This window comes from Lepidochelys kempii, chromosome 2, assembly GCF_965140265.1.
Source record: "Lepidochelys kempii isolate rLepKem1 chromosome 2, rLepKem1.hap2, whole genome shotgun sequence".
NCBI lineage: Eukaryota > Metazoa > Chordata > Testudines > Cheloniidae > Lepidochelys > Lepidochelys kempii.
This window is the reverse complement of record NC_133257.1, coordinates 23985294-24013232: the sequence shown is the minus strand read 5'-3', so window position 1 is coordinate 24013232 and position 27939 is coordinate 23985294. Positions and strand designations below refer to the sequence as shown.

At 42.8% G+C, this 27939-nt stretch overlaps 1 protein-coding gene across 2 annotated transcripts; it reads right to left on the bottom strand.

Annotated features, from left to right (window-relative positions):
* Nucleotides 1–949: 949 nt before the first annotated feature.
* HAS2 (hyaluronan synthase 2) lies at nucleotides 950–23998 on the bottom strand. 2 transcript variants are annotated; one of them, XM_073329342.1, is made up of 4 exons: nucleotides 23826–23998; nucleotides 10605–11231; nucleotides 6937–7038; nucleotides 950–2426 (listed from the first exon to the last, which is right to left on the bottom strand). In XM_073329342.1, the coding sequence occupies exons 2-4, from the start codon at nucleotides 11229–11231 to the stop codon at nucleotides 1497–1499; spliced, it is 1659 nt and encodes a 552-aa protein (XP_073185443.1). In that variant the 5' UTR covers nucleotides 23826–23998; the 3' UTR covers nucleotides 950–1496. The 2 variants fall into 2 exon arrangements, with proteins under 2 accessions (XP_073185443.1, XP_073185444.1); XM_073329343.1 differs by lacking the exon at nucleotides 6937–7038.
* Between the last annotated feature and the right edge of the window lie 3941 nt (nucleotides 23999–27939).

The window sequence follows — 27939 nt, the reverse complement described above, 5'->3', positions numbered from 1 at the left end:
GGCTAACATCCTGGTTAAGGACTGCAGAATTTAGTGCTAAAAGTGACTTTCCAAAGCTTTCAAACCCAGTGTCCTAAATTATATTTAGGCCAGGGAAGTAGTAGATTCTCCATCTCTTGAAATGAAGACTGGATGTCTTTCTGGAAGATATGCTTTAGTCAGACACAAGTCATGGGGCTCTGTACAGGGGTAACAGTGAAATTGTATGGATTGTGTTATACGGGAGGTCAGACTAGATGATCTGATGGTTTCTTCTGGTCTTAAAAAAAAAAAAAGATATATGGATGTCAGTTTAGAAGCCTTATTTAGGCACCCAGGGTTTGAAAATTGTGGCCATTTTTGTCTTCAATGCGTTGACTTTTTATCCTAAGAAAATGTGCACTCTCTGCCTGGTCCTGAGCAATGCTGAGCATCGCAACGTTCATGGAAGTCAAAGCGTTGTGGGTGCTCAACATGTCCTAGGATCAGAACCTGTAGGCCCAAATCCTTCTCCCATCAAAACCAAAGGGAGTTTTGCCATTAACTTCAATGGCATCAAGAACAGGCCATTGTATACCCATGGCCATATGCCAAGACTGTAGTGTTCTCTTTAGAGAATCAGGGTTCCCTCTTACAATGTCCTCCAATAAAATTGCACATTTGTACCCCTTTGGCCTTTTCGTGCCTACAAATATGTTTCTATTCAAAACCTGACAACAATGTTGGCCTTTTTCGATACAATTAAATCAAAAGTTCAAGAAAACATTTAAATACTTTTCACAGAAATAACCATTCAGCAATTTAAAAAATGTAGAGAGACATTTTATTATTTTTGTTGTGAACAATATCAAAATCAACACGTTTTCACATTGTGGGCAGCTTTTTGGGGGGAGAGAGAGTGAATTCTTTCAAAACGTATTTAGAAGGATAGATAGAGAGCAAAATGTCAGGGAGGTGTTCTTTTGGCAGATAAGTAAAATATAAAATATGGAAATTTTTCAAAAAGTTGGTGTAAAAATACACACACACAAATAAGACAATAATATAAAAATACAGCTCAGCCAATGGCCTCTTAAAATTTACCTTTGGCATTACATTTGTCAGCCTAACACAAAAAGACCCTATAAAACAAAACTATTTAAAAGAGTTCATAAATTAGGTTGCAAGATCCTTTGCTTGATTCACCAAACTCCTTTCCTTCCTGTCCACCCACATAAGCATGACTAGTGAGGTATATAGAACGTAACACTGTCAGGCGTATGCACAATAAAAAAAAGTGCATAAACAAAGAAGTCCTCCCATTTTCCTGTGAACAGGTTGAATCTGTGTGGTTTTTTTCCCCCTTCAGAAAAAACAATGGTGTGTTTTTACTTTGGCAGGATGAACCCATAGAAACATGAACGTTTAAGTCCCAGCAGCAGTGATCCATTTCTCATGGTGACATTAATTCGATGCCACAAATACTATCAAGTTGTTGGGTTGCTTTAAAATTTTCTGTGTAACGTTCTGCAGAAACATCATACATCAAGCACCATGTCATACTGTTGCCCTTTCTTCCGCCTGCCACATTTGGTGATAAGAACCAAATACAAAGTCAAAAGCATAACCCAGTAGCATGCATAGAGTACTGTACCAATGATGAGAACAGTCTGTTTTGAATCGGAAAACGACTTTTTTGATTCCTTGCATATAGTGAAAATCACACCGCCGAGAAGGATTGTAAACCAAACAGATACTGGAATAAGTCCTATGAAATTGACGACAATGGTTTTTCTTCCTGATGTGCCCCACCCTGCTTTGTTTATGGTGGCTATTGCGAACATCTTCGCTGGAAGTAAACTTGACATGTACAACACTGAGTAGAGTGACATGAACACCATGACGATGTTCCCCCTAAGGCAGCTGGCAAAGGAAGACTTTACAAGGCCTACTAACTGAACTGTCAACAAGAAAAGGAGGATGTTCCAGATTTTCCCCCGGTAGAAAAGCTGAATGACTGTGGCAATGAGGAAGAAAGGAAAGAATCCAGTGATTACAGCTTCGTAAGTCATCCACAAATGATGCTTGTGGAACCACATTGCATTATACAGCCACTCTCTAAAGTATGATTTACTCCAGCGGGTCTGCTGGTTCAACCACCTTAGGTATTCTACAGGTGTTTCAGTAAGGCACTTTGATCTAGCTGTGTACTTTGTGGCATAACCCAGACTCAGCACTCGGTTAGTCAGATGTCTGTCATCTCCAAAACTACACTGGGAGCCCATGAATTCTTGATTGTACCAATCTTCCACAAATTCATGCAGTAAGGAGTTCCTGTACATTCCCAGAGGTCCACTGATGCACTGTACACAGCCAAAATAGGACTGACAGGCTCGTTCTATGTTAAATGCCATCCAGTATCTCACGCTGCTAAGAAAGGAGATCCAGGAATCATACTTGTTCAAAATCTGCAAGTAAAAGGAAATTTCAAAAATTAGCTCTTAAAAAATGGAAATATTTCTGGATCAGAAACTAACACTCATGAAGTGAATGGCACTAACCAAAATATGGGACAATGAATTGTGGGAAGAGCTGTCCACCTTGACAATTCAGGATAAACATCAAGAGTTACCATTAAAACGTCAGCACTTTAAACCAAGGGTTAGACTATCAATTCCTACCAAGCTGAATTGGCTCTTGCAGAAGCCATGCTTCCTCACTGACAGTGACTGTTCAGAGTCCCAGACATGTCTATTCAGAAGGGCATTGCTAGGGAGGTCAAAATAAACATTAAATAGGATCCTGTCCCACCAAAACTTCTCTCCCTTCTGTCCAAAAACAACATAAACCTTCCCCTCACTCCCACAAAGAATCACCCTCCCGACTCATTGATCTTCCTTTCCAGCCCCATGTACTGACTCTTCCTCTGTGCCACTCTGCCCATTCCCACTTAACAGACCCCAAAAGACTCCTGGGGACACACCCCCTGTTGTGCTCCATTTCTGCTGTGTGCCACAGAGCAGAAGCGCTGCTTAGGGACCATTCACCTCCCTCTCTGAGCTCACACTGTCTCCCACCTCCTTAACTCTCACACTCACAGGTAAGTGTAATGCCTGATTTGTTCTGAGCAGGGTGCAGCAGCAGGGAAGGTGGGCAGCAAGCTCAGACAGGGACTCAGGCCCAGGTATTTAGGTGCCTAACTCCCAGGCCCTGGGCCTCAGCTATTAGCTGTCTGGCCATCTGACCACATAGCTAGCAGGCTGCAAGAGTAAAGATATTTCTCCTTCATCCCATGTTAAAAGTCTACTGGGTGGAGAGGGAAACTAGAAGTTTTTTTTATAAAAACCGAAGACCAGTGAAACTGTTATTATGCATTTTTTTAAATAAATCCCATCAGAAGCAATTGTTTTGAAAGAAATAAACAGCCCTCTGTTGCATTTTCAACCCAAACATTGCAGCACTGAAAATGCACTAAAATGGGTGAACTTGAGTGGCTGGTGTTAAATTGATATGGATATAACAGGTATCACAGGATGATGATAATCAAGTGGACATGGTAATACCAGGGTGCAAAATATATAGGAATGATAGAGTAGGTTGTGCTGGTGGGGGAGTGGCACTATCTGTTAAAGAAAGCATAATCAAACATAGTAACAATGTTAAATTAATCAAACTGTACCATAGAATCTCTATGCATAGGAATTCCATGCTTGAATAATAAGAATATAGCAATAGGAATTTATACTACTGACTACCTGACTCGGATGGTGATGGTGACTATGAAATGCTAAGGGAGTTTAGAGATGTTACAAAAACAGAAAACTTGATAATAATGGGGGATTTCAACTATCTCCATATTGACTGGGGAACATGGCACCTCAGGATGAGATGCAAAGATAAAATTTCTAGATATCATTAATGACTGCTTCTTGGAGAAGCTAGTCAAGGAACACACAAGGTGAAGGCAGTTCTTGATTTAGTCCTAAATGACACACAGGATCTAATCCAAGAGATGAATATAGCTGAACTGCTTGGTAATAGTGACCATAACATAATTAAATTTAACATTTTTCTAGGGAGGAAAAGACCAAAGAAACCCATTACAGTAGTATTTAAGTTCAAAAAATGCAACTACAAAATGCAAATACAAAAATAAGGCGGCTAGTAAACGAAAATTAAAAGGAACAGTCACAAGAGTGAAATGCCTGCAAGCTGCATAGAAACTATTTAAAAATATAAAAGACACTCGTGTATGTATACCCCAAATAAAAAAATACAGTAAGAGGACCAAAAAATGTCACAATAACTAAACACCAGTGTAAAAGTGGCAGATAGAGGCATGCTTTAGAAATTGGAAGTCAAATCCTGTTGAGGAGAATAGAAAGAAACAAAAACTCTGGTAAATCAAGTGTAAAAGTATAATTAGACTGTCCAAAAAAAGAATTTGAAGAGCAACTAGTAGAAGAAACAAAAACTAACATCAATTTTTTTTTAAGTACATTAGCGGCAGGAAGTCTGCCAAACCATCAGTGGAACCACTGGATGACTGAAGTGCTAAAGGAGCACTCAAGGAAGACAAGACTGTTGGGGAGAAGCTAAATGAATTCTTTGCATCAGTCTTCACGGCAGAGGATGTGAGGGAAGATTTGCCACATCTGAGCCATTCTTTTTAGGTGAGTGATCTGATGAACTGTCCTGGACTGAGATGTCAATAGAGGAGGTTTTGGAACAAATTGATAAATTAAAACGTCACCAGAACCAGAGGGTAAGAGTTTTGAAGGAACTCAAATACGAAACTACTAACTGTGGGATGTAACATATTGCTTAAAACAACCTCGGTTTCAGATGCCTGGAGGATAGCTAATGTAACATCATTTTTTTAAAACAGGCTCCAGAGGGAATCCTGGCAATTGCAGGCCAGTAAGACTAACTTCAGTCCAAGGCAAATTGATTGAAACTATAGAAAAGAACAGAATGATGATATGTCGAGGAAGAGTCAACATGGCTTTTGTAAAGGGAAATCACGGCTCACCAATCTATTGCAATTCTTTGAGGGGTCAACAAACATGTGGACAAAGTTGATCCAATGGATATAGCATACTTGATCTTTCAGAAAGTGTTTGATAAAGTCCCTCACAAAAGGCTCTTAAGCAAAGTAGGCAGTTATGGTAAAAGATGGAAGGTCCTTCTCATGGATCAGTAACTGGTTAAAAGATAAGAAACAAAGGGCAGAAATAAATGGTTAGTCTTCTAGTAGAGAGGGGTAAAAAGTGGGGTTTCACCCAAGGATCTATACTTGAATGAGCGCTGTTCAATATACTCATAAATGATTTGGGAAAAGAGGTAAAAAGTGAGGTTGCAAAGTTTACAGACAATATAAAATTATTCAAGATCGTTAAGTCCAAAGCTAAGTGAAGAATTAGAAAGGGATGTCACAAAACTGTGTGCCTGGGCAACAAAATAGCAGATAAAATTCAATGTTGATAAATGCAAAGTAATGCACATTGGAAAACAATCCTAACTATACATACAAAATGATGGGGTCTAAATTAGCTGTTGCCACTCAAGAAAGAGATCATGGAGTCATCATGGATAGTTCTCTGAAAACAGCTGCTCAATGTGCAGCAGCAGTCAAGAAAGCGAACAGAATGCTGGGAATCATTAGGAAAGGGATAGATAATAAGACAGAAAATATCAAAGTGCCACTACATAAATCCATGATACTTCCACACCGAATACTGTGTGCAGTTCTGTTCACCTCATCTCAAAAAAGATAAATTAGAATTGGAAAAAGTACAGAGAACGGCAACAAAAATGATTAGGGGTGTGGAACAGCTTCCACGTTAGTGAGATTAGAAAGCTTGGGACTGTTCAGTTTAGAAAAGAGATGGATGGCTAAGAGGGGATATGATAGAGGTCTATAAAATCATGAATGGTGTGGAGAAAGTGAAAAGGGAAGTGTTATTTACTCCTCATAACACAAGAACGAGGGGTCACCCAATCAAATTAATAGGCAGCAGGGTTAAAACAAACATGAGGAAGTACTTCTTCACACAACACACAGAATTGGTGGAACTCATTGCCAGGGGATGATGTGAAGGTCAAAAGCATAACAGGGTTCAAAAAAGAATTAAATAAGTTCCTGGAGTGTAGTTCTGTCAATGGCTATAGTCCACATGGTCAGAGAAGCAACCCCACGCTCTGGGTGTCCCTAAACTTCTGACTGCCAGAAGCTGGGACTGGATGACAGGGGATGGATCACTGGATATATTGCCCTCTTTTGTTCACTTCCTCTGTAGCCTCTGGCCCTGGCCGCTATTGGAAGACAAGATACTGGGCTAGCTGGACCATTTTTCTGAGCCAGTATGGCTATTCTTATATTCTAATGAAAATATCAGAGAATGTGACTACAAACAAAAGTGGAACTGACTTCAGTGATTTTTATTGTCCTAGCTCAGAGAAATACAAAAGTAAAACAGCATACAGAGTGACTAGTTTATGAGATTTCAAAAATACTTTAAGTTTTAATAATCAAAGCTGGAAATAGTAAAATAATTAATGGAGAGGAAGGGTGGTCTATTGGCTAGGGTGCTAATGTAACAGTCAGGAGATCCAGGTTCAGTTCCCTATTTTACCACAGACTTCCTGTGTAACTTTGGGCAAATCACTTAGGCCCAGATCCTCAAAAGCACTTAACTCCCATTGAAATCAGGTAGGTACCTAAATATCTATGAGGATCTGGGCCTACCTCACAGGGGTGTTGTGAGGCTAAATATATTATAAAGATTACAAGGTCCTTAGATACTATGGTAGTGATGAGTACCACCAGAGATAGAAAATCTCTTAAAATAAACAGGACTCTAAAATATTGCTACAAAATTCCCAATTCCTTGTGTTAATTCAAGTCTGGGGATAATTTTGTTTTAGAAATATTTGCTATTAATGCTGCTCAGTTAATCTGAAGTTCACCATATCCACCTGCACATCACCCCCAACTCCGCCAACCATTGGATCTTCCTCTAAAACCTTTACCATCTCCACCGACGAGGCCGGATCAAGCATTGTATCTGAATCACAAACCTATAAGTAACACAAAGAAAAAAAGAAAAAATGGAGTTAGGGAATGCACTAGAGAAGAAAATTAAAAATAAGAGGGAATATAGTGTTTCAGTGTACATATTAATAAAATCTCTGGAATTTGTATTGTTACTTCTGCTGAGGGCATTTGATATCAGACAACTAGATTTATCATTGAATGAAACAGAGCATTTGTCTGTGGTATAGTCACAAAGAATCTTCTATTTTCCATATTATCTGTATTTGTTTATTGGCACATTGGATCAGCTAATCTGAACAAGAGAGATATTATTTGAGAGAAGGCACTAAGACCCATATGAATCAAAACAAAACTTTTATGGATGGTCTGCAGTTTCCTGGCTGAGCTTTGGCACAGGGAAACCGGATGTGTTTGCACCCTGTTCAAATGTTTCCTATTCTCATAAGGGAGATCAATGAGGAGTTAACCCACAGATGCTTATGTAGATTAGCTAGGAGTCTAAGAAGAACCCCAATAGCACTTTCACTAAGAAAAGGGTTCAGCAATTCATGTGAAAGTACGTATTGTGGATTTCAGGACAAATTCACTTTTCAGTTTAGTTGCATGGAACGTTACAAATAATACAAAGATTTGACATTTGATATGAAAACTATTTGGTATTTTCTTCAGTAGTTTTATAAAAAAAAAAAAAGGAAAGGCTAAAAGCAGCAGGTCACCAATACATAGAGATATTGATACAGAAATGGATGATATTGATACACTCAGGATGGCCCACTTTTTTTTGGCACCCAACTTAAAGACACCTAAAAGGGGCCTATTTTCAGAGGGTGGATGCTCAGTGCTGTCTTTGAGCAGGGGATTGGGCAAGATGACCTCCTGAAGTCTCTTCCAACCCTAATATTCTATGATTCTATGTCTGAAAATCAGACCTGTTTAAAGTGTCTTAAGTTGGTCACCCTAAAAATGAGGCACCCAGAATTACTAGCCACTTTTGAAAATCTTGCCTTCATTTGCAAAACAGCCATGCTTTCACTGTGTTGTGGGATACAACTGTTGTTACCAGACCCACTGAGACAGTTGTATTTGTAGTGTAGATGTGACTTTAGTTGACTTCATCATTCTTTAACATGACTCAGTGGTTGGCTTACTCTAGCGTTGAAGTTTCTAAGACACTCATCAGACTTCTTGAGTCAATGTCATGAGTCAGTCATGTACCCCCTATGAACAGGTGCTAAATAGACCTAGCAAGTGCTGGCAGCATCTCTGCGGGGAGGCACTTCCTTTTTCCCATTTTTCATAGATTCATAGATTCCAAGGCCAAAAGGAACTGCTGTGATAACCTAATGCAATCTCCTGTATAACACAGGCCATAGAACTTCCCCAAAAGAATTCCTAAAGCAGATTTTCTAGTAAAACATCCAGTCTTGATTTAAAAATTGTCAGTGATGGAGAATCCATCTCAACCCTTGGGAAATTGTTCCAGTGGTTAATTACTCTCACTGTTAAAAATGTTCACATTCTTTCCAGTCTGAATTGTCTAGCTTCAACTTCCAGCCATTGGATCATGTTATATCTTTGTCTGCTAGACTGAAGAGCCCATTATTAAATATTTGTTTCCCATGTAGATACTTATAGCTATTAATACTTTTGGCCATTGTTTCTTTAGCAAAAACACTTCACTACAGTTTTCCTGGACAGATGATATGAAAGATCCTGAACCAGCAAAATAGGAGATATGACAGGCCTGATTCTCCACTGTGCTTCTTGTGCAGCCATTTACATCCATGCAAAATGCTTTCAAATTAGAATAGCACTTTGCACCCTGATTGGACTACACAAGATTTGAGACCATGGAGGATCAGGCTCATCATGTTTAGGGAACAAACCAGTTTAATTTTTCTGAGGTGGGTTGGGGAAAGGTGGTTATTTACATTTTTATTTATTTATTCTCTGCTCTTTCCATCTGTTCATGTACCTATAAAATCCTGCTAAGAAACTCTTTCCTGTACCCCTCCACCTTCTCTGGCCTTTGAAGACCCTATGGTGTTGATCCAGCTACTCTGGTAGCTCCTTTGCAAGGCCTCAGATGGCATGATGTTCAAATCTTGCACACTTCGTCATGCAATGCATTCTGGATTAGCCCGAGAGTGTAAGCAACTAGAACACTGACCCTTCCAGAGCCCGGCAGAGAGGCTCCATAACTGGTTGACCATCAAAAGAGGATTTTTAAAGGTGAAACCCAGGGCAACTGACTTTCAGGTCCACAGGGAGGAAGGGGAGAGCCTCTAAAAAGCCTGAATTGCTTGAACAATCATCACAACTTCTCAGGGCTTAGTCAAAACCAAACCCTGAACCTTGTAAGGTTTATCCATTGCTAGTGGTGTTCAGTGTCAAAAAATGGCCTGATCCTGCAAACCTTACTCACCGGAGTAGTTTTTATTCATTGAAGGCAATAGAACCATTTCCAGGAGTGAGGAATACTTCTGTGCATGTGGATCACAGAATCAGGACCAAAACATAGGAAAACTTGTACAGAATCCAGGACAGCTTGAGACCAATCTGTCTTTGCAGCTTTGTAAATGGGGATAGGACTCTGCCTAATTCATTTTAAAGTGAACAGTGTGATTAAGGCTTTAAAGGCCAAGTTGTGGTGAGTGAGGTAATGCAGCTGTAAAAGATGAAGCAAATGCTACTTCTGGCCTTAGCTAAAGAATTTCTCATCTGTGTTTGTAAGAACTCCATTCCTTCTCTCTCCCCTTTTATTGAATAGTCCTAGCTGGCTTTGAAGGCTTAAAAATGTCTCCTTTTTACAGACTCTGTCAATGCTTTGAGATATTCCTGAGAATATTTCCTAATACAGGGGTCGACAATCTTCAGCATGCGGCCCATCAGGGTAATCCGCTAGTGGGCAATGAGACATTTTGTTTACATTGACCGTCCGCAGGCACAGCCCCCCGACAGCTCCCAGTGGCCGCAGTTCACCGTTCCTGGCCAATGGGAGCTGCGGGAAGCGGCGCGGGCCGCAAGGACATGCTGGCTGCTGCTTCCCACAGCTCCCATTGGCCGAACTGCAGCCACTGGGAGCTGCGGGGCAGCTGTGCCTGCGGACGGTCAATGTAAACAAAACGTCTCATGGCCCACACCAGCGGATTACCCTGATGGGTCATGTGCCGAAGGTTACCGACCCCTGCCCTAATAGGTTATTGCATGTTTGTATCCAGGGCATCTCCCAGAATGAAAAATTACCTCTGATCTCAATTTACATTGGCAAAGCAGTGATCTTCCAAAGTAGATAATTTTTTAAAAAATGTAACGATTTTGATAAGGGAGTAGTAGTGTTAAATATCAGGAAATGCATCAGACTTCTCAAATAATAGTGCACAGATTTAGCATACTCACAGAAAGTCTAACCGTTTTAAAAGGTTACAAAATATGCTTTCAACGGTCATGCTGTTTTCAAATAGACTGAAAGGAGCACTGTGTTCATAAGGGACTAGGATGGGCTAAAGCATGCTGCATGAAATATACAAAAGCTGCTTTATGTCAAGGTATGTTTGAATTGGCATTGGCCTAGTGCTTTAATACCTACCTGTACATAATCCACACTTCTCCCCAGCGCTTTGAATGCTGTGTACATTACTTCTCTTTTTCCACCCCATTTCTGCATGATGCAAATACTTTTGTTGGATAGGACTAGTTGAGTTACGTGTTGCATACTCTCTTTATGTGACTCTTCTGTCTCACCTGGACCCTTCTCGTGAAAGTTATTCCTCCATATATAAGTGACAGATTTGTCCCTGCCCATGATTTCACTAAAAATGTCCATCATGTAAATGTCATCTTCTGAGTTCCCATCAATGACCATGATAACTTTAATTCCAGGGTAGGTCAATCTTTTCACTGAAAGTAAACATTTTCTTAAGTAGTCAGGATCCTCTTGATAGGCAGCAATACAAAGGGCAACTGTTTTGTTCAACTTTATTGGAGTCTCAAGTGATCTTTTCATTTTCCGGTGTTCTAAATAGGCAAATAGGCTTTGGATGATGAGATGAGATGCCAAAATAGCACCATAGAGTCCAAAAGAGAAATAGTAATTATCTGTTTGGATAAACTGGTAGCCAACAATGTAAGCAGCTGTGATTCCGAGCAGGAGGGAAACCCCAAAGAGCGTGGTTCCAAGTATTCTCAGGATACATATAAATCTCTCACAATGCATCTGCAACAAAACCAGAAAAATAATTAATGTGATTGCTGTTTCCTGCTACAGAGTGTAATCTGGGTGGTCTAATGGCTAAAACACAAGATGGAGAATCAGGAGATACAGGATCTGTTTCTGCATCATCTTGGCCAAGTTGTATCATCTCTGTGTTGCACTATTCCCAACTTGCAAAATTGGATGCCAATACTTCACAAATTTGTGAACATGTATAAGGTCCTCTAAGATCCTCTGACAAAAGGTGCTATCTATATAAGAATCTGATCCTAGAAACCTGGGCTTGCTAGATGAGACCTTAAGTATAATAGTATTGAAGAGACTTTTAAAAAATAGATGTCTGGCTAGTAATGTATGTGAATATATATATTCTATATATATAGGTGAACTCCCAGCTCTGTTGAAGTCATGGGAATTTTTGCCGTCGACTTCAATGGGATCAAGATTTTACCCTTTGAAGTCAATGGCAAAATACTCATCAGCTGCAATATAGCTGGGATTTTACCCAGTCTTTGCAATTCTGCAAAACTTCAGTTGATTCTGACAACTTTCTACATTTTTAGCTTAGCTGTCCCTTGTACCCCCTTTACTGAACTCCAAGGTATGCAAGATCTAACAAGTATGTAAGGTGCTAAGATATACAGCCTGGTGATAAATGGTATGTAAAAAAGTATGCAGGCAGGTAGGCAGATTAGCAGTATGGTATATTCCTGGCTTTCTTTCAATCACAGTCAAACCAACCATTTTATGCAACAGATTTCTTAAAACTAACATAAAACATGTAACATGTCTTCAAAGTCCTGATTCTCATTCTTAACTTTAACTGCATGCTTTGAATTTCATTTGATCTAAAGACATACGTGAGTGCTTTGCTGAATCAGGGCCTCTCTTTGTATTTTGGGCTCTTTCCTTTTCCATTATTCACATTTTCCCTACTGTTATCAGCTGGCATGCATGTTGATAATATTCATCACACCATCTGTTGGCCACAGTTGAATTTGGAACACCACCCTTTTACATCATATATGCCTGCAGACCATCCCCTGAAATACAGGGGGAAATTGCTACTAAACTGTAGCAATGCAGCTGTACTCAGCTGTTTACATTTCAGTCTGCAAAGTTACAGCCACGGGGAAAAAAATCTTTCAACAAAAAATAAACCACAGAATTTTAGGCTGAGAAAAAATGCACTTCTTCCTTTTTGCTATTTTAAAGTGATATATTTCAATATGGGAGGAAGGTTCTGAAATTTACATTTGGAGACAATAGTAAAGTAAGTATCATAACCTGGACTCTATAACTAAAACTTGCTTGAATACCTAAAGCCGAATTTTGGCAGGTGCCATAGGTACACATCAGCAAATTTATGGCCAGCAGTAAGTCTGTTGACTGTAAATTGACAGTCCCTATTTTGACCTGTCTGAAATGTTGCAGAGAAGATCACTCCAAAAGCTTTCCATGACAGTAGTCTTAGGGTGTGTCTTCACTACCCGCCGGATCGGTGGGCAGCAATCAATCCAGCAGGGGTCGATTTATCGCGTCTAGTTTAGATGCAATAAATCGACCTCTCCTCCCAGCCCCCCGAGCGATCTCCCGTTGACTCCTGTACTCTAGCTCAGTGAGAGGCATAGGCAGTGTCGACGGGGGAGTGGCAGCAGTCGACTCACCACGGTGGAGACACCACAGTAAGTCGATCTCTACATTATTCACGTAGCTGAAGTTGCGTAACTTAGATCGATTTCCCCCCCACCCCACCCAGTGTAGATCAGGCCTTAGAGAAGCATTACAGAACATGACCATGAATGCCAAATGATAGGTGCATTAGAAATAAATGAATAAAATAAGTTAAATAATCTCATCTAGATTAGATGATCCTAAAGATCAGAATATGTGGTCCATGTGTTTATTCATCTTTCATGTAAACTGGTTCCCTGACAGCTGAACTCAAAAGGTTTTATCCGTCTTACACCTGGGCTGAATTTGTCTCAGTAATGACTCTTTTATAGCATGTTTACTCATTTTCCATCCATCTGTTCTCTGGCCCAACCCAGAATATTCCTGGTAGGGAGCAGGGGAGCAGGGGCCAATTCTGAAGCACTTAGAGGAGAGGAAAATGATCAGGAATTGTCAGCATGGATTCACCAAGGGCAAGTCATGCCTGACTAATCTAATTGCCTTTTATGACGAGATAACTGGCTCTGTGGATGAGGGGAAAGCAGTGGACGTGTTATTCCTTGACTTTAGCAAAGCTTTTGATACAGTCTCCCATAGTATTCTTGCCAGCAAGTTAAAGAAGTATGGACTGGATGAATGGACTATAAAGTGGATAGAAAGCTGGCTAGATCGTCGGGCTCAACGGGTAGTGATCAATGGCTCCATGTCTAGTTGGCAGCCGGTATCAAGCAGAGTGCCCCAAGGGTTTGTCCTGGGGCCAGTTTTGTTCAATGTCTTCATTAATGATCTGGAGGATGGCATGGACTGCACCCTCAGCAAGTTTGCAGGTGACACTAAACTGGGAGGAGTGGTAGATACACTGGAGGGTAGGGATAGGATACAGAGGGACCTAGACAAACTAGAGGATTGGGCCAAAAGAAATCTGATGAGGTTCAACAAGGACAAGTGCAGAGTCCTGTACTTAGGATGGAAGAATCCCATGCACCACTACAGACTAGGGACTGTCTAGGCAGCGGTCCTGCAGAAAAGGACCTAGGGGTTACAGTGGACAAGAAGCTGGATATGAGGCAACAGTGTGCCCTTGTTGCCAAGAAGGCCAATAGCATTTTGGGATGTATATGTAGGGGCACTGCCAGCAGATCAAGGAACGTGATCATTCCCCTCTATTCGACATTGGTGAGGCTTCATCTGGAGTACTGTATCCAGTTTTTGGCCCCACACTACAAGAAGGATGTGGAAAAATTGGAAAGCGTCCAGCAGAGGGAAACAAATATGATTAGGGGACTGGAACACATGACTTATGAGGAGAGGCTGAGGGAACTGGGATTGTTTAGTCTGCAGAAGAGAAGAATGAGGGGGATTTGATAGCTGCTTTCAACTAACTGAAAGGGGGTTCCAAAGAGGAGGATCTAGACTGTTCTCAGTGGTAGCAGATGACAGAACAAGGAGTAATGGTCTCAAGTTGCAGTGGGGGAGTTTAGGTTAGATATTAGGAAAAACTTTTTCACTAGGAGGGTGGTGAAGCACTGGAATGTGTTACCTAAGGAGGTGGTGGAATCTCCTTCCTTTGAGGTTTTTAAGGTCAGGCTTGACAAAGCCCTGGCTGGGATGATTTAGTTGGGGATTGGTCCTGCTTTGAGCAGGAGGATGGACTAGATGACCTCCTGAGGTCCCTCCAACCCTGATATTCTATGAGTCTGATACATTACAATAGAATTGAAGCAGTTATATGTAACAAACTTGCTACAGTACTGGTCATGTTATCATATTAATTCTCTCTTCCTATGAAATATATCTGCACAAAAATGCTGAGTTCTGCTGTGTTTCCAGCATAACTTCCCCTCAAAATATTTTCACAAGATCAAGAAGTGGGTTTCTGGACCTGATAAAACAGCAATTTTTTTCCCATCGAAAACGATCTAAACTAAATATAATATATATATAATATATTATGCATATTATATAATAACTAACTAAATATAATCTGATCTTAATCCTGGCTACAAAACTAATGCATACTTTGACCTAAATTTGTGGCTTTAGTGAACTCTCTTTCCCCTTTTATACATATAAACTAGGGTTTGACTTTTAACTGACTGACTGTCTGGGAGAGTCTGGAAAAAGCTGTTCAAGGAACGTTCTCAAGCTTTAGCATGTGGACTGTTGATGTTTTGCCCAGTAGACCTGATCTTTATCGGTTTGAATATACACAAAGAGAGAGGAGCCAAAAAGCCTCCACCCTGCTTTAAACATTTTGCCAAGGATCTTACAGGAAATTCACATTTTTACATGTCTGGGGCCAAAAAGGAGTGCTGAGTCAAACAGCACCATTCAGAGTAGGCAATTGCTCTGTCATAGACTTTTAAGGCCAATGGGAACTATTATGAACATAGTCTGGCCTTCTGCATAACTCTTAGCCACATCCTTAATCACACTTTGAACATGATTTTACTGAATTTTACATTTGAGCACAACTCCAAAACTATCAGAGAAACCAAAGACCTAACTCAGGAATGTGTTATTCCAATTTTACACTGCTGTAACTCCTGAATCAGGCCCAAGGTGGCAAGCATATAGTGAAGGTTAAGTGCCAGGTTTAACTTTTCAGATCACCATTTTTTTTCAGTGACTTCTTTAATACCCCTTTCTAAATTATGGCCTTAGGCCTAAATCCTGCAGACAACCATTAACTTCAACAGGAGTGCTGCCTAAATAAGACTGTTCAAAGGTGTCCAGATTTGGCCCTTTGTTTTGATTAAACCAGAAATTCCAGCCCTGATCCAGCTCCTGTTGAAGTCACTTGGGGCTTTGCCATTGACTTCAAAGAGAACAAGATCAGATCTATAAATACATGTATAAATTACTACGCTCATTAAGGGCTTCATCTGGAGCCTGTTGAAGTCAGAGAGAATCTTTGACTTAAGTGGGTTTTGGATCAGGCTCTCAGAGTGAAATCTTGTTGCCCATAGCATGGGATCATGGCCCAGATCCTCCAGGTATATAGGCAATGGAAGGTAGGAGCCTAAATATATTTGACAAACTGAGCCCAAGTGCCTAATCATGCACCATTAAAATCAAGGGGTACACAGCCTGCAGAGGCGAGCCTTCCAGCCCAGCTCAGCAGATTTGGGCTAGCAGGGTTTGCACTAATGCTCTACAAATAGGCCGGTAGGCAGCACTTTGAAGTTGCAGCTTGGGCTTGGGGCTGGGGCTGTGAAGCCTAAGGAGTAGGCGGGCTTGTATTTAGTTGTGACTCTGAGTTCCTTTCCCAGACCTGAGGAAGAGCTCCATGTGGCAGGATAGTGGGCCTCACTCGCCAACAGAAGTTGGTCCAATACAAAATATTACCTCCCCGACCTTGTCACTCTAATATCATGGGCCCAACACGGCTACAACTACACTGCAAATATCAAGCATAATGTCTGTTTACGTTAGCATGATGGTGTAAGTGCATGAAACATAGTGTTTCTCACCACTGCTAAGATTAAATAGATCTTACTCTACACTAGCCTTACCTGGCAGTGTAACTGAAACCTGAAATTCTACAGGGCTTTTCATAAAAGCTTCTGGATAAGAATGTGTGAACAACTATAGAAAGTGGAACTGTGGCATCTAATTTATAATTACGGTCCAGGTTGTGCCATTTTTACTCATGTTGTATAGTATGTTAGGTTCTGAATCAGGAAAACACTTCAATATGTGTTTAAGTTCACCCATATATCCAGGAGAACACTTAACTCTCAATGAGAGTTAGGCATTTGCTTAAAGTTAAGGGTGTCCTTAAGTGCTTTCCTGGCTAGGGATACTTTCCTGAATCAGGGCCTTACTCACCAAGTTATCCCATGGAATCGACGGGACTAGTGACATAAGGTACTGTTCCTCTTGAGTGAGGCTGGCGCAGTCTGGCCCTGAGAGCGTAAATCAGTTTCCATAGATGCAGAGGGGGTATTCCTCTCAGAGACCAATAGGAGCTGCACATGATCAGTGCATATGAAAAATGCAAAGGCCAGAAATGAGTAGGGCCCTACCACATTCATGGTCCACTTTGGTCAATTTCGCGGTCATAAGATTTTAGAAATCATACATTTCATGATTTCAGCTATTTAAATCTGAAATTTCACAGTGTTATAATTTTTCGGGCCCCTGACTATATGGGGGGTTGCCAGGTTATTTTAGGGGTGGTTGCGGTACTGCTACCCCTACTTCTGTGCTGCTGCTGGCAGCAGCGCTGCCTTCATACCTGGGCAGACAGAAAGCGGCAGCTGCTGGCCCTCCAAAGGCAGAGCCACTGCCAGCAGCAGCACAGAAGGAAGGATGTCATGGTATTGCCACCTTTACTTCTGTTCTGCTGCCTGCAGACTTGGGCCCTCAGTAAGGAGCCGCCACTCTCCAGCTGCCCAGCTCTGAAGACAGCAGTGCAGAAGTAAGGGTGGCATGATATGGTATTGCCACTCTTACTTCTGAGGTGCTGCTGGCAGGGTGCCGCTTTCAGAGCGGGGTGCCTGGCTCACAGCTGTCACTCTCCAGCTGCCCAGTTCTGAAGGAGGTGCAGAAGTAAAGGTGGCAATACTGTGACCCCCTTAAAATAACTTTGCAACCCCCCTCCATCCCTCCCCCCAACCAACACCCTTTTGGGTCAGGCTCCTCAATTTGAGAAACGCTGGTGTCCCCTGTGAAATCTGAATAGTATGGATTAAAAACACACAAAAGACCAGATTTCATGGGGGGAGACCAGATTTCACAGTCTGTGACGTGTTTTTCATGGCTGAGAATTTGGTAGGGCCCAAGAAATGAGAGTTCAATCTAATAAATAGATAAGAGAATAATAAATAGAATTGGGGAACAAAATATCACAAAAATAACACATATTGATATAAGAACACTTCAGCATTCACTACCATAGACCCCTTAAACATTTATGTAGCCAGTTTTCTCAAGTAGTGAAAACCTTCAGGTGGTCCTCTCCATCTGCTAATATAGGATTTGGATCTGGTGACTATTAAAGGAGGTCAAATTAAAGTCAGACTTGTTTGCAACACATGGGATGTAGCTCACTACATCAGCTGTTGTAAGAGAAGTCCCTAATGTGCAATGCACACACAGCTTTTCAGAGGAAACCCTGAGCCACTTTTCCCCCCCAAAAGATTGAAAACAAGAAGGGTGAGATATAAGGTCACAAATACAAAGGAAACTATGTGGGGGGTTTTGTTAGTTTGTTTTTTAATAACTTCTTAGCCATTTCAAATTTTCTGGGATAAGCTTTAAAAAAGGAGGATTAACTTTACAGTATGATCATGATACTATTTGGGAACGTTTGTAATTGGGTTTTGAAATAGAATACTCATGGGGGTGGGGGGAGTTAGGATGCTTTGGAATTTAAAGTTTGGTCAAAATGTGGTTCTGAACATCAAATGAGATTACAAATACTGCAAGCCATAATATTTCATTGCTTTTTCTGATGAACACCACTGAAATAGTTAAACCTCTGTAGTACAAAATGGCCCTGATCTAGGGACATAGCTTAAAATTAAACACTCTTTATAAAGCAGAGTCATTTCCAGTTTTGCCCTAGTAAAAATGTATCCAAGTTGTATGATACTTTTTAACCTTTACAATTATATTATACTGAATAACATTTCCTGGAAATGTAAGGGACACAACAGATTAATCACACAATTTAGTTTCTCATGTGTTCAAGAAGGATAGTGATACTGACCTTCCTAGTAAAGCACTAAAGTGCTTTGAGATCTACTGATGAATAGTTCTATATAAGAGCTAAGGATTTGATTTGTATCTCTTCTCAGTGTCATTCAGAATCCACCAGTTTTGTAATTTAATCTTTCTCTCTCTCTCTCCCCCTACCATATGTCAGTCCAAACCTTGCTCACCTTACCCACATGAGTAATTCAATTGATTTGAATGTAATTATTAAGATGAGTAAAGCAAGTCCTATAGTCCTTACTCAGGCTAATATTCTTGTTGATATCTATGAGATATGATCACAAAAGGTTTTAATGTCTCACACACATATCAATATATAAACAGATCTCCCACTGATGTCAGCAGGAGTTGTATGTATACAGCCAAGGGAAGAATTTAGTTAGCCCTTTATAAGCCAAAACTTGATTTCCTTACCCATGTGACTAGTTGGTTTTGGCTTTAGTAAAACAACTAGGTCTGGCCAGTGTGTATGTGGGTGTGTCTAAGAGTATATACACAGATTGATATATGCTGTAATGTGTATATATACACAAACACTGTATATACACATATAGTGTAAATGGTATCTGATTATTATGAATTGGCATCCAATTTAAAGAAATGTAGATGTATTTTGACAGCATAATAAATACTTCAACTTTGAAGTACAAATGATTCCATAAAATATGAATTATAAGCATAAAATAACTGTCCACATTCCCTCTTCCAGTTTACAGCTGGCAGAGGGGAAACAAAAGTTATGTTACATCTGTACATCTTTGTATCAACAGAGTTACCATAGCTGTTGTTTAGAGTTATTTGTCACTTCTAGATTTTACATACCATTTATCTTTTCAAAAGGGTCCACATAAGACTAAAGTTAAACCTGGTTTTAGGTTAAATAGAAAGAACAGGATAGCATATCAGAATTAATGACAACAAACTGTGCCTGCCTTTAGAAGTTTTTGAATACTGGACCAAGAATCTTCTCTTTCTACTCACTACTCCTCCAAAAAACTACACAAATGTATTCGCTTATGAGCCTTAGCAAGGCCTCTGTTGTTTGTTAGTTCTGTCCCTGATGTAAACAATGGTGACAAACTCATAGGGTTATGCAAAGGTAAGCCATGCTTGTACAAAAAAAATCTATTTTATCAATCGTTTCCAGTTTACCTGTCATGCAGTTTAGGTAAGTATTTGGAGTTAAACACTTTAGCGGTTCTCAATTTGTTGGCAGGGACCCCAAAGTGGGTTGGGACCCAATTTTAATGGGGTCACCAGGGCTGGCTTTAGACTGGCTGGGGCTTGGGGCTGAAGCCTGAGCCCCACCGCCCAGGGTGACCAAGGGCTTCAAGGGAGGCCCCCTGCCTGGGGCTGAAGCACTTGGGCTTTGGCACTCCTGAGGCGGTGGAGCTCGGGCTAGCCCCTCCCCTCTGCAGTGGGACTCAGGTGGGTTCAGGCTTCAGTCTGCCCTTCTGGGACCATGTAGGGAGTTGCAATGCAATGAAGTTTGAGAACCCCTGAACTAATTACATAGTAGTAATGCATGTTACCCACCTTAAATAAATTTGATTGGTGTTTATATCTTTGTGATCTTATAATTTATTTACTGCTTATTCATAGATCATAGGCCATACCCTACTGGACTGACTCATGTGAATGGTCCCATCACCTTTAATACAGGAATCATTTGGCCCTGTGTATATAACTATGGAGGAGGAGACAAAATAATTTGTTTCCTCCAATGCCGTAAATATGTATGGCCAAATTATCTGCTAGTGTACATGTGTGAAAAGAAAAGGAGTACTTGTGGCACCTTAGAGACTAACCAATTTATTTGAGCATGAGCTTTCGTGAGCTACAGCTCACTTCATCGGATGCATACCGTGGAAACTGCAGCAGACTTTATATACACAGAGAGATCATGGAACAATACCTCCTCCCACCCCACTGTCCTGCTGGTAATAGCTTATCTAAAGTGATCATCAAGTTGGGCCATTTCCAGCACAAATCCAGGTTTTCTCACCCTCCACCCCCCCACACAACACACAAACTTTGTGTGTGTGGGGGGGTGGAGGGTGAGAAAACCTGGATTTGTGCTGGAAATGGCCCAACTTGATGATCACTTTAGATAAGCTATTACCAGCAGGACAGTGGGGTGGGAGGAGGTATTGTTCCATGATCTCTCTGTGTATATAAAGTCTGCTGCAGTTTCCACGGTATGCATCCGATGAAGTGAGCTGTAGCTCACGAAAGCTCATGCTCAAATAAATTGGTTAGTCTCTAAGGTGCCACAAGTACTCCTTTTCTTTTTGCGAATACAGACTAACACGGCTGTTACTCTGAAACCTGTACATGTGTGAAATTCCATTGAAGTGCTGTGTCCTTGTGTACTAGCAGAGAATTTGGTCCGTGGTATATGGGCAAGTGTGTAAGAAGAGTTACAGGCTTGGCATGGAATCCTGGCTCCACAGAAGTTAATGGTCAATGGCATGAAATCTTGGCTCCACAGAAGTCAATGACCAATTGACTTCATTGTGTCTAAGTTTTCACCCATGACTCTTTAGTATTTGAAGGAGAGATGCTATCTTGAAACTAATACTTTAATATTAATATGGTCATTTTAAAATGTCCAAAGCCCCAAAAGACTAAGAACTGGATCCTGCAAACTCTTTTTCCTGTTGAGTTGCATGAGGAGTCCCATTCAATGTAATGAAATGGTGTCCCTAGCCTCTGTTTGCCAGAAACTGGGATTGTTCTGTTCATTCCCTTTGGGGCAGCTGCCATTGGCCACTGTCAGAGGACTGGATACTGGGCTTGATGGACCTTTGGTCTGACTCATTATGGCGGTTCTTATGTTCTAATGAGATTACTCATGCAAGTATGTGTGTGCAGTCACACACAACTGCAATAACGTATGGAGGCACTCATGCTGAATGCCTCAGTGTGTACTAGTGAAAACGTTTGTTTTCATTTTGAAAACTGTGATATGTATTAATATTTTAAAGTAAGCAAACATTAAGAGTCTGTACAGCTTCTACCAATGTGTGATAAGGAAACCTCTGATCTCTTCTATCTTGTCACTGGAAGACCAACTGAAATTTGGAACTTGGTTCTCTGCTATTTTAGATGGAGCATCTGCATAATACATAAAATTAAATTCAAAATAAAATTAACGTAACACTTTCATGGCAGGAGCGATGTAGGAACATTAATCCATAATGACCTCCACATCAGTATGTTGTTTTGTGTTGTCTGCGTGGTTCCGAAGTGTGCATGGGGCAGATTGCGATCTCTCTTGCACTGGGGCAAATATGCAGAAGCTCCGTTGAAGTCAATAGGGGCTAATCAGGTTAAGGGAGATCACAATCTGGCTCCTGGGCTGGTCTCCCCCAGGCACTTATGTATCTCCCAGGCTGCAAACCTTTTAAGCAAGGGAAGCTGAGTGCTCGTTGCACAGTGCTCCAGGGCTCTTTGCCAGAGAGCAGCTCCATTTCCTAAAGCGGCACATGCCAAAGGGCTAGAAAGCACCAGTCTCCCAACTCCTGTCCTCCCCCAGCGAACTCCCCCTCCCCCGACTGAGCTAGCGAGCCCTGGGCTCGGACCTCCACTTCCCGGGGAACCCCCCTGCCGCAGGCATTAGCCAATCAGGGAGAGGCGGGCTCTTGCATCACAGGGGGGCGGCCCCTAATGCAGTGACCTCAAAGGTATTCCCCGCTCTGCCACGTGGGTTGCCGCTTGTAAATGTCTTCCCCCGGCGGCGCTGGCTCGGCGGCGGCCGGCTGGAGCAGCGGGCCGGGGAGCGGAGCCGGCGCTCGCTGGGCGCCGGCGTTTCTTGACCCCGTGCGGCGGCCGCGGCTCTCCCTGCCCGGTACGTAGCCCAGGCCGGGGCGCCTCCTGCGCCGGGGAGACCCGCCTCCCGCTGGCGTTGAGCCACTGCCGGGCGTGGGATGGGCTCCCGCAACACCGTGACAGCTGGACCCCGCGGAACGTGACACCGGGGGCTGTCCCTGACACCCCCGCCGCTCGCCCCCTGGCTGCACCACGTCTTGGGCCAGATCCGCCCTCCTGCTCCCCCCCCGGGGCGCGTTTGGGGGGGGGTTCCTCCTGCGGACGGGGGCACAACGAAGGGGTGTCGCTCCAGTGGTGGGGCTCGGCAGCCCGCCTGCCAATCAGCCTGTCCCCGATTTGCTCTTAAAACACGTGCCTAGCTCGCTGGCTGGCATGCCACGTATCTCCCCCTCCCCAACCACACACACGCGCGAACCCATTCAAACTGGCGTGGCTGGGACTTGTGACCGCTGGCATCGGAGCCCAGCAGGGCTGCTCCGAGTTACACGCTCCTCCTCAGCCTGTGCAGCCACCGGGCGCCTTAGGGGAGGTGCTAAAAGTTTTCCTGGTAGTGGTAGGTTCTTCTCCCCTCCTCCCCCCTCCCAGGCTCCCCCCCCCCCCGAAACTTCCTTCTCTCTCCCCACTTTTCAGAGTAGCAGCCCTGTCAGTCTGTATTCGCAAAAAGAAAAGGAGGACTTGTGGCACCTTAGAGACTAACCAATTTATTTGAGCATAAGCTTTCCTGAGCTACAGCTCACTTCATCGGATGCAGTGATCTAAGTTCATCTCTAAGGTGCCACAAGTACTCCTTTTCTTTTCTCCCCACTTTGTATTTCAGCGAGACGTCTTGATCGCGTTTGCGCCCTCTGAGGTGGGGCTGGAGGACACCCCCCCCCCCCCAGCTCCCTCCCCACTCGGCCTCCCTGCAGCCCCATCCCTGCCTGTGCTCCTGTCACGTCCCCCATCCCCTGAACGCACAGCGGAGAGGGAGGGGATCACGGTCATGTTTGCACAAGTGTATAAATGACTACACTGTGTGCAATCCAAAAACCCAGCAGCAGGCTGGATATGGTGCGTGAGGATGGCCGGGGAGGCTCCAGCTCCAACGCACCTTTGCAGCTTACCGTGCCCCGCTTTTCCAGCGGATAAAGAGCGTGAGCTCGGCAAGGTCTAAAGCATGTTTTTAGGTGAGAGGTTAGTCTACAAAATGCATCAAGGCAACTCTGCATTCTCGTTCATTGCCAGAATAGGTGTGCATGAGGGGAGGGTAAATACCCCCCACATACCATTCAGATGCATATAAATCGATCTCAAGTCCCCTTTGCAACAACTTTAATTCGAAGTTTAAAACGGTTTGTTCCTCTTGAGACGAAATAAATATAAATCACGTACCTTGTTTGTCCTTTGCTCATAAAGGGTCCTCGGCTTGCTGGGTGGTCTTGTATTTTGTAGCTCCTGCGGAACAGTTTCCAGGATTGAGGTAACAGATCAAATCGCGGGGGTCTCAAGGATTGAGCATCAAGGAGAAATACAAATAATCATTGGAAATTATTCACTCGCCCTCATTTCTCTCCCACGTGTTTTCCCTCCCTCCCCCCTTTTCCTTTCTCTGCTTCAGTTTCTAGCTCAAAAGTTTCTCTCTTAAAAAAAAACAAACAAAAAAACAAAACACACGGCTTCGAAATAATCGACGTGAGGCTTGTTTCTGGCGCTCGAGCGCACGGTCCTGTTTGAAACGCCAGTCGCCAGGAGCCCGGAGAAGCGGCGGGCTCTGAAAGTCGCGGGATGGGCAGCATCAATCGCCGAAAGTCTCTGTGGTGATGCCTCGCAGCTCGAGCGCCTGGGTCAGTGAGGCGCAGCAGCGGCGGGCGGGCGGGTAATATTTTCCAGACGTCTTGACTTTTCCTTTCCTGCCGTTGCTTTTCTGCCTCCTCCACGTTATGGGGTCTTTTAACAAGTGAGACTTGGAGGTTGTTTTAATAGGGCGGAGGATGGGGACAGGGAGGAGGAAGGGAGGTCCTGTGGGGAGGGGTGGGGGGGGGGGGAGGAAGAACTGCCCATTCGGACTAAGTTGGGTCTAGAACCAGTTCAACGGAGTGAATTCAATTAGCCTAACGGCAAACATTTGCAGAAAAATGCAATACACATATGTTGTCACCACCTGATTTCCTCTTCACGTACAGCAGGTCGGAAAGGAGAGCCTTGCTTTTAAAATCCCTTGAGCTGTATTTGCATGCTGGGGCTGCAGAAGTTTCTCCTGCGACCATACTTCACACAGTACAGTTCTTATAAGTGAACTGCGTCTATGGATTTATGAATTAATGGTCTCTTCTTGATCTGAATTAACTTCAGTTTCTTGATCTATCCAAGCTTCTAGGATTACCTCACGCTCACTGTCTCTCCAACTACTTGCACTAAGAAATAACATTGAACCTTCCCACTAGCATGGCTGACTTCTGCAGATGTAGTTTCCAGAAACTCGGAAATAAACCATATTGTTTAAATAGATAAGCCTCAAATTGTCATAGGAGGTTTGCCCAAGAATCTTTATACTGATCTGTCTCTCTCTCTCCGTCTATACATGTATTGTAAGCTTGCAGTTAACTCTAATAATCTATTCACGTGGTTAACTGCAACCCTTCCATCAGCTTCCAGAGTCACAGTGACCTGTAAATATTATTAGCTCTGATATAGGAGATCGTTATCTTTATGTCCCTTTGCTACTTCATTGTAAATTTTCTCAGATCCGGAGAGCGTTTTTTTTTCCTGGGGAAGCCTGGAAGTTATTCAAAAGGACCACTAGGTGGCACTGTTTAGGAAATAATAAGAAGTAAGATACACATGCTGAGTGGAGAATCACAGCAGCCAGCCATCAATAGGTTGTTAAAATAGACAGGGTAAACGTGGGTGAACATATATATACACACATATACACAGCCTAACAGATACTGGTGTACATGTAACAGTTGTATCTTTTGAGGGCAGGGATCATTTTAATTTTTATCTTAAGCCATGCTGTTTTCTTTCGTCTTGATAAGGTAGTTACTGGGCTAGACGTTCTTTTAAGTCTACAGACCTGGTCATGTTTAATCACAGTTGTGAAACATGATTGTGACTCTTCACTGAGTTATTATCACCGTTCATATTTGCTAGTGTGGGGGAGGAACAACCATGCATGCTCTAATCATGCTAAAAGAAAAGGAGTACTTGTGGCACCTTAGAGACTAACCAATTTATTTGAGCATAAGCTTTCCTGAGCTACAGCTCACTTCATCGGATGCATACTTAGGAAACTATTTTAAGTCCGGTGGGAATGTTGAAATGCCAATAGTGATTCTGGATGACCCAGTTTACCTCTTGCTCCCATGGCTCATGAAGCCATATACCAGCCACCTCAGCAGCACCAAGGAGCATTTCAGCTACAGGCTTAGCAGGTGCAGAATGACAGTTGAATGCGCCCTTGGCCATTTGAAGGGTCCCTAGTGTTGTTTACTTTCAAGATTGGAACTCAATGACAAAAATACCCCAATGGTTATAGATGTCTGCTCTGTTCTGCATAATATCTGTGAAGCCAAGGGGGAAAAGTTTCCCCTAGGGTGGAGGGCAGAGGTGGCGCAGCTGTCTGCTGAATTTGAACAGCCAGATACCAGAGCTATAAGAAGAGCTCAACACAGAGCTATCTGGCTTCAGGGAGGCTTTGAAAGACCATCTTAATAGTGAGCCAGAGTAGCATGTGTTGCTGAAGTGTTCTTTACCTGATCTTTCTCTTTTGTGGCCCAGAATGAATCTTATAGTGATTGCTGTGTATGTAGGACTATAACATTGTCAATGCACCTATTAATATTGTTTGTGAATGTTGTTATGGGTTCTGTGACACAGCACAGTGACTTGAAATTGATTGCTGTCAGACCTGCTCATCACCAGCCAGCATACGTTGTGAATTAATAAAGATGAATTATGTTCCAAAAATATAATTTTATTCTGTAACATTAGCCAGGCAATTAAAAACATTTAGAATTTAATAAAACTTAATAAATTAAGGGGAAAGAACTTAGGAAGGGGAAAAGACAATCACTTCCATTTCAGGTACACATACACCAACCATGGTTTTCACAGGTCAGTGTATGCAAAAGCTGTTATTTTCTTTAATGTCCCCCCGGGTAAGGGTAATGCACTGAACCCTGATGCCACATGGAATGTGGGTAGAGGGAGGGTATAGGGAGAGTATAAGGAGGTCCTGATGTAGAGTTTTCTATGGGCTGCAGAGGGAAGAGAGCACCGGATTATTTAACCTGCTGGTCCACCAAAATCTCTGTTTGCTGCCTGCATCTCTGTTTGTTGTCTGAGAAGCGCAAGCATCTTCTGCTGCACATCCTGCTCCTTTTCTTGTGTCTTTCTCCTCTCCACTCTATCCTTGTTCATGCTGTCTGCAAGGGTGATCCTTCAGGCCCTGGTTTCGTTCTCTGATGCAGCACTGGCTTGCAGGATCTCCTGGGACATGTCAGCCGAGTCCTCTTCTTTCTCCTCCTTATCTGGCTCAGGCGTTCCACAGGTGTGGAGGGGAAGACCCTGAAGGATGCAGCTGCAAATACAACACACAGAGATGCCATTGTCAATGTCCTCATGATGGAAATTGAAACTTAAGGTGCTGAACTCACTCCCCTTGCTCCACACAAGTTTTAAGCACTACATTCTCACTTCTGCTTGGGATTGATAAAGCACGGTGCCAGTCACAGCACCAGCTGTGGTGAATATGGTCCTCCAGGGGTCTGGGACATGAGGAGGGGTTAGCTCACTTGCATGATTCTAGTTGTATAGGGCAAGGGAACTGAATACTGACACCACTTTCCACAGGAGGTGGTGATTTTAGCTGATATCTCACTCCTGAGGGTAACAGATGCAGAGAGAGCACAGCTGCTGCTGGGATCCTGATGCCACCCAGGCCCATACCCTGCTAGCCAGTGTACTGCACTGCTGCCTCCTGAAGTAATCACAGAGTGGTGTGGGAAAGTGTCCTACAGCAGAAGAAGAAATAAGGCAGCCCTTCCCAGAAACCTTTGTCAGAATATTGCAGAGTACCAAAGTTTAATTGAGATCTCTATAGGACATCCCGGTGCACATAAACAAACTGCTCCATGTGGTTCCTCCATGTGGTTCCATGTGGTTCCTGCTGTCTAACTCTAGAGGGGAATGAAAGGCTGATAGTAACTCCACCTCTCTTGGTTGTTCCGTTGCCACTCCTAGCACAAGTAAAAATGAGCAAATCAAAAGATGCATCCTGATACTATGGGGGTGCCAGCCCTGTAACTTCAAAGTAAACAACATACTTACCAGAGGTTCCTTCCCCTGCATCAGACTTGCCTGTGCTTGACTTTCAGGACAGGTGGTACAGTGGAGTCATGTCCTGGCTTGCTGCACAGCTGGATTCCCCGGTCATCTGTCCCCCATACTCCTCCTCCTCCTCGTCTACTTCCTCCTCTTCACTGTTCATGTGGGACCTGTGACT

Excerpts from the sequence above, each read along its gene's own strand:
- HAS2 (XM_073329342.1), bottom strand. The coding sequence starts at position 11,231 with ATGCATTGTGAGAGATTTATATGTATCCTGAGAATACTTGGAACCACG. Across the intron at positions 7,039-10,604 it reads GAAGTGTGGATTATGTACAG|GTTTGTGATTCAGATACAAT; the intron begins GTAGGTATTAAA and ends TGTTACTTATAG. Across the intron at positions 2,427-6,936 it reads GAGTTGGGGGTGATGTGCAG|ATTTTGAACAAGTATGATTC; the intron begins GTGGATATGGTG and ends TTTTACTTGCAG.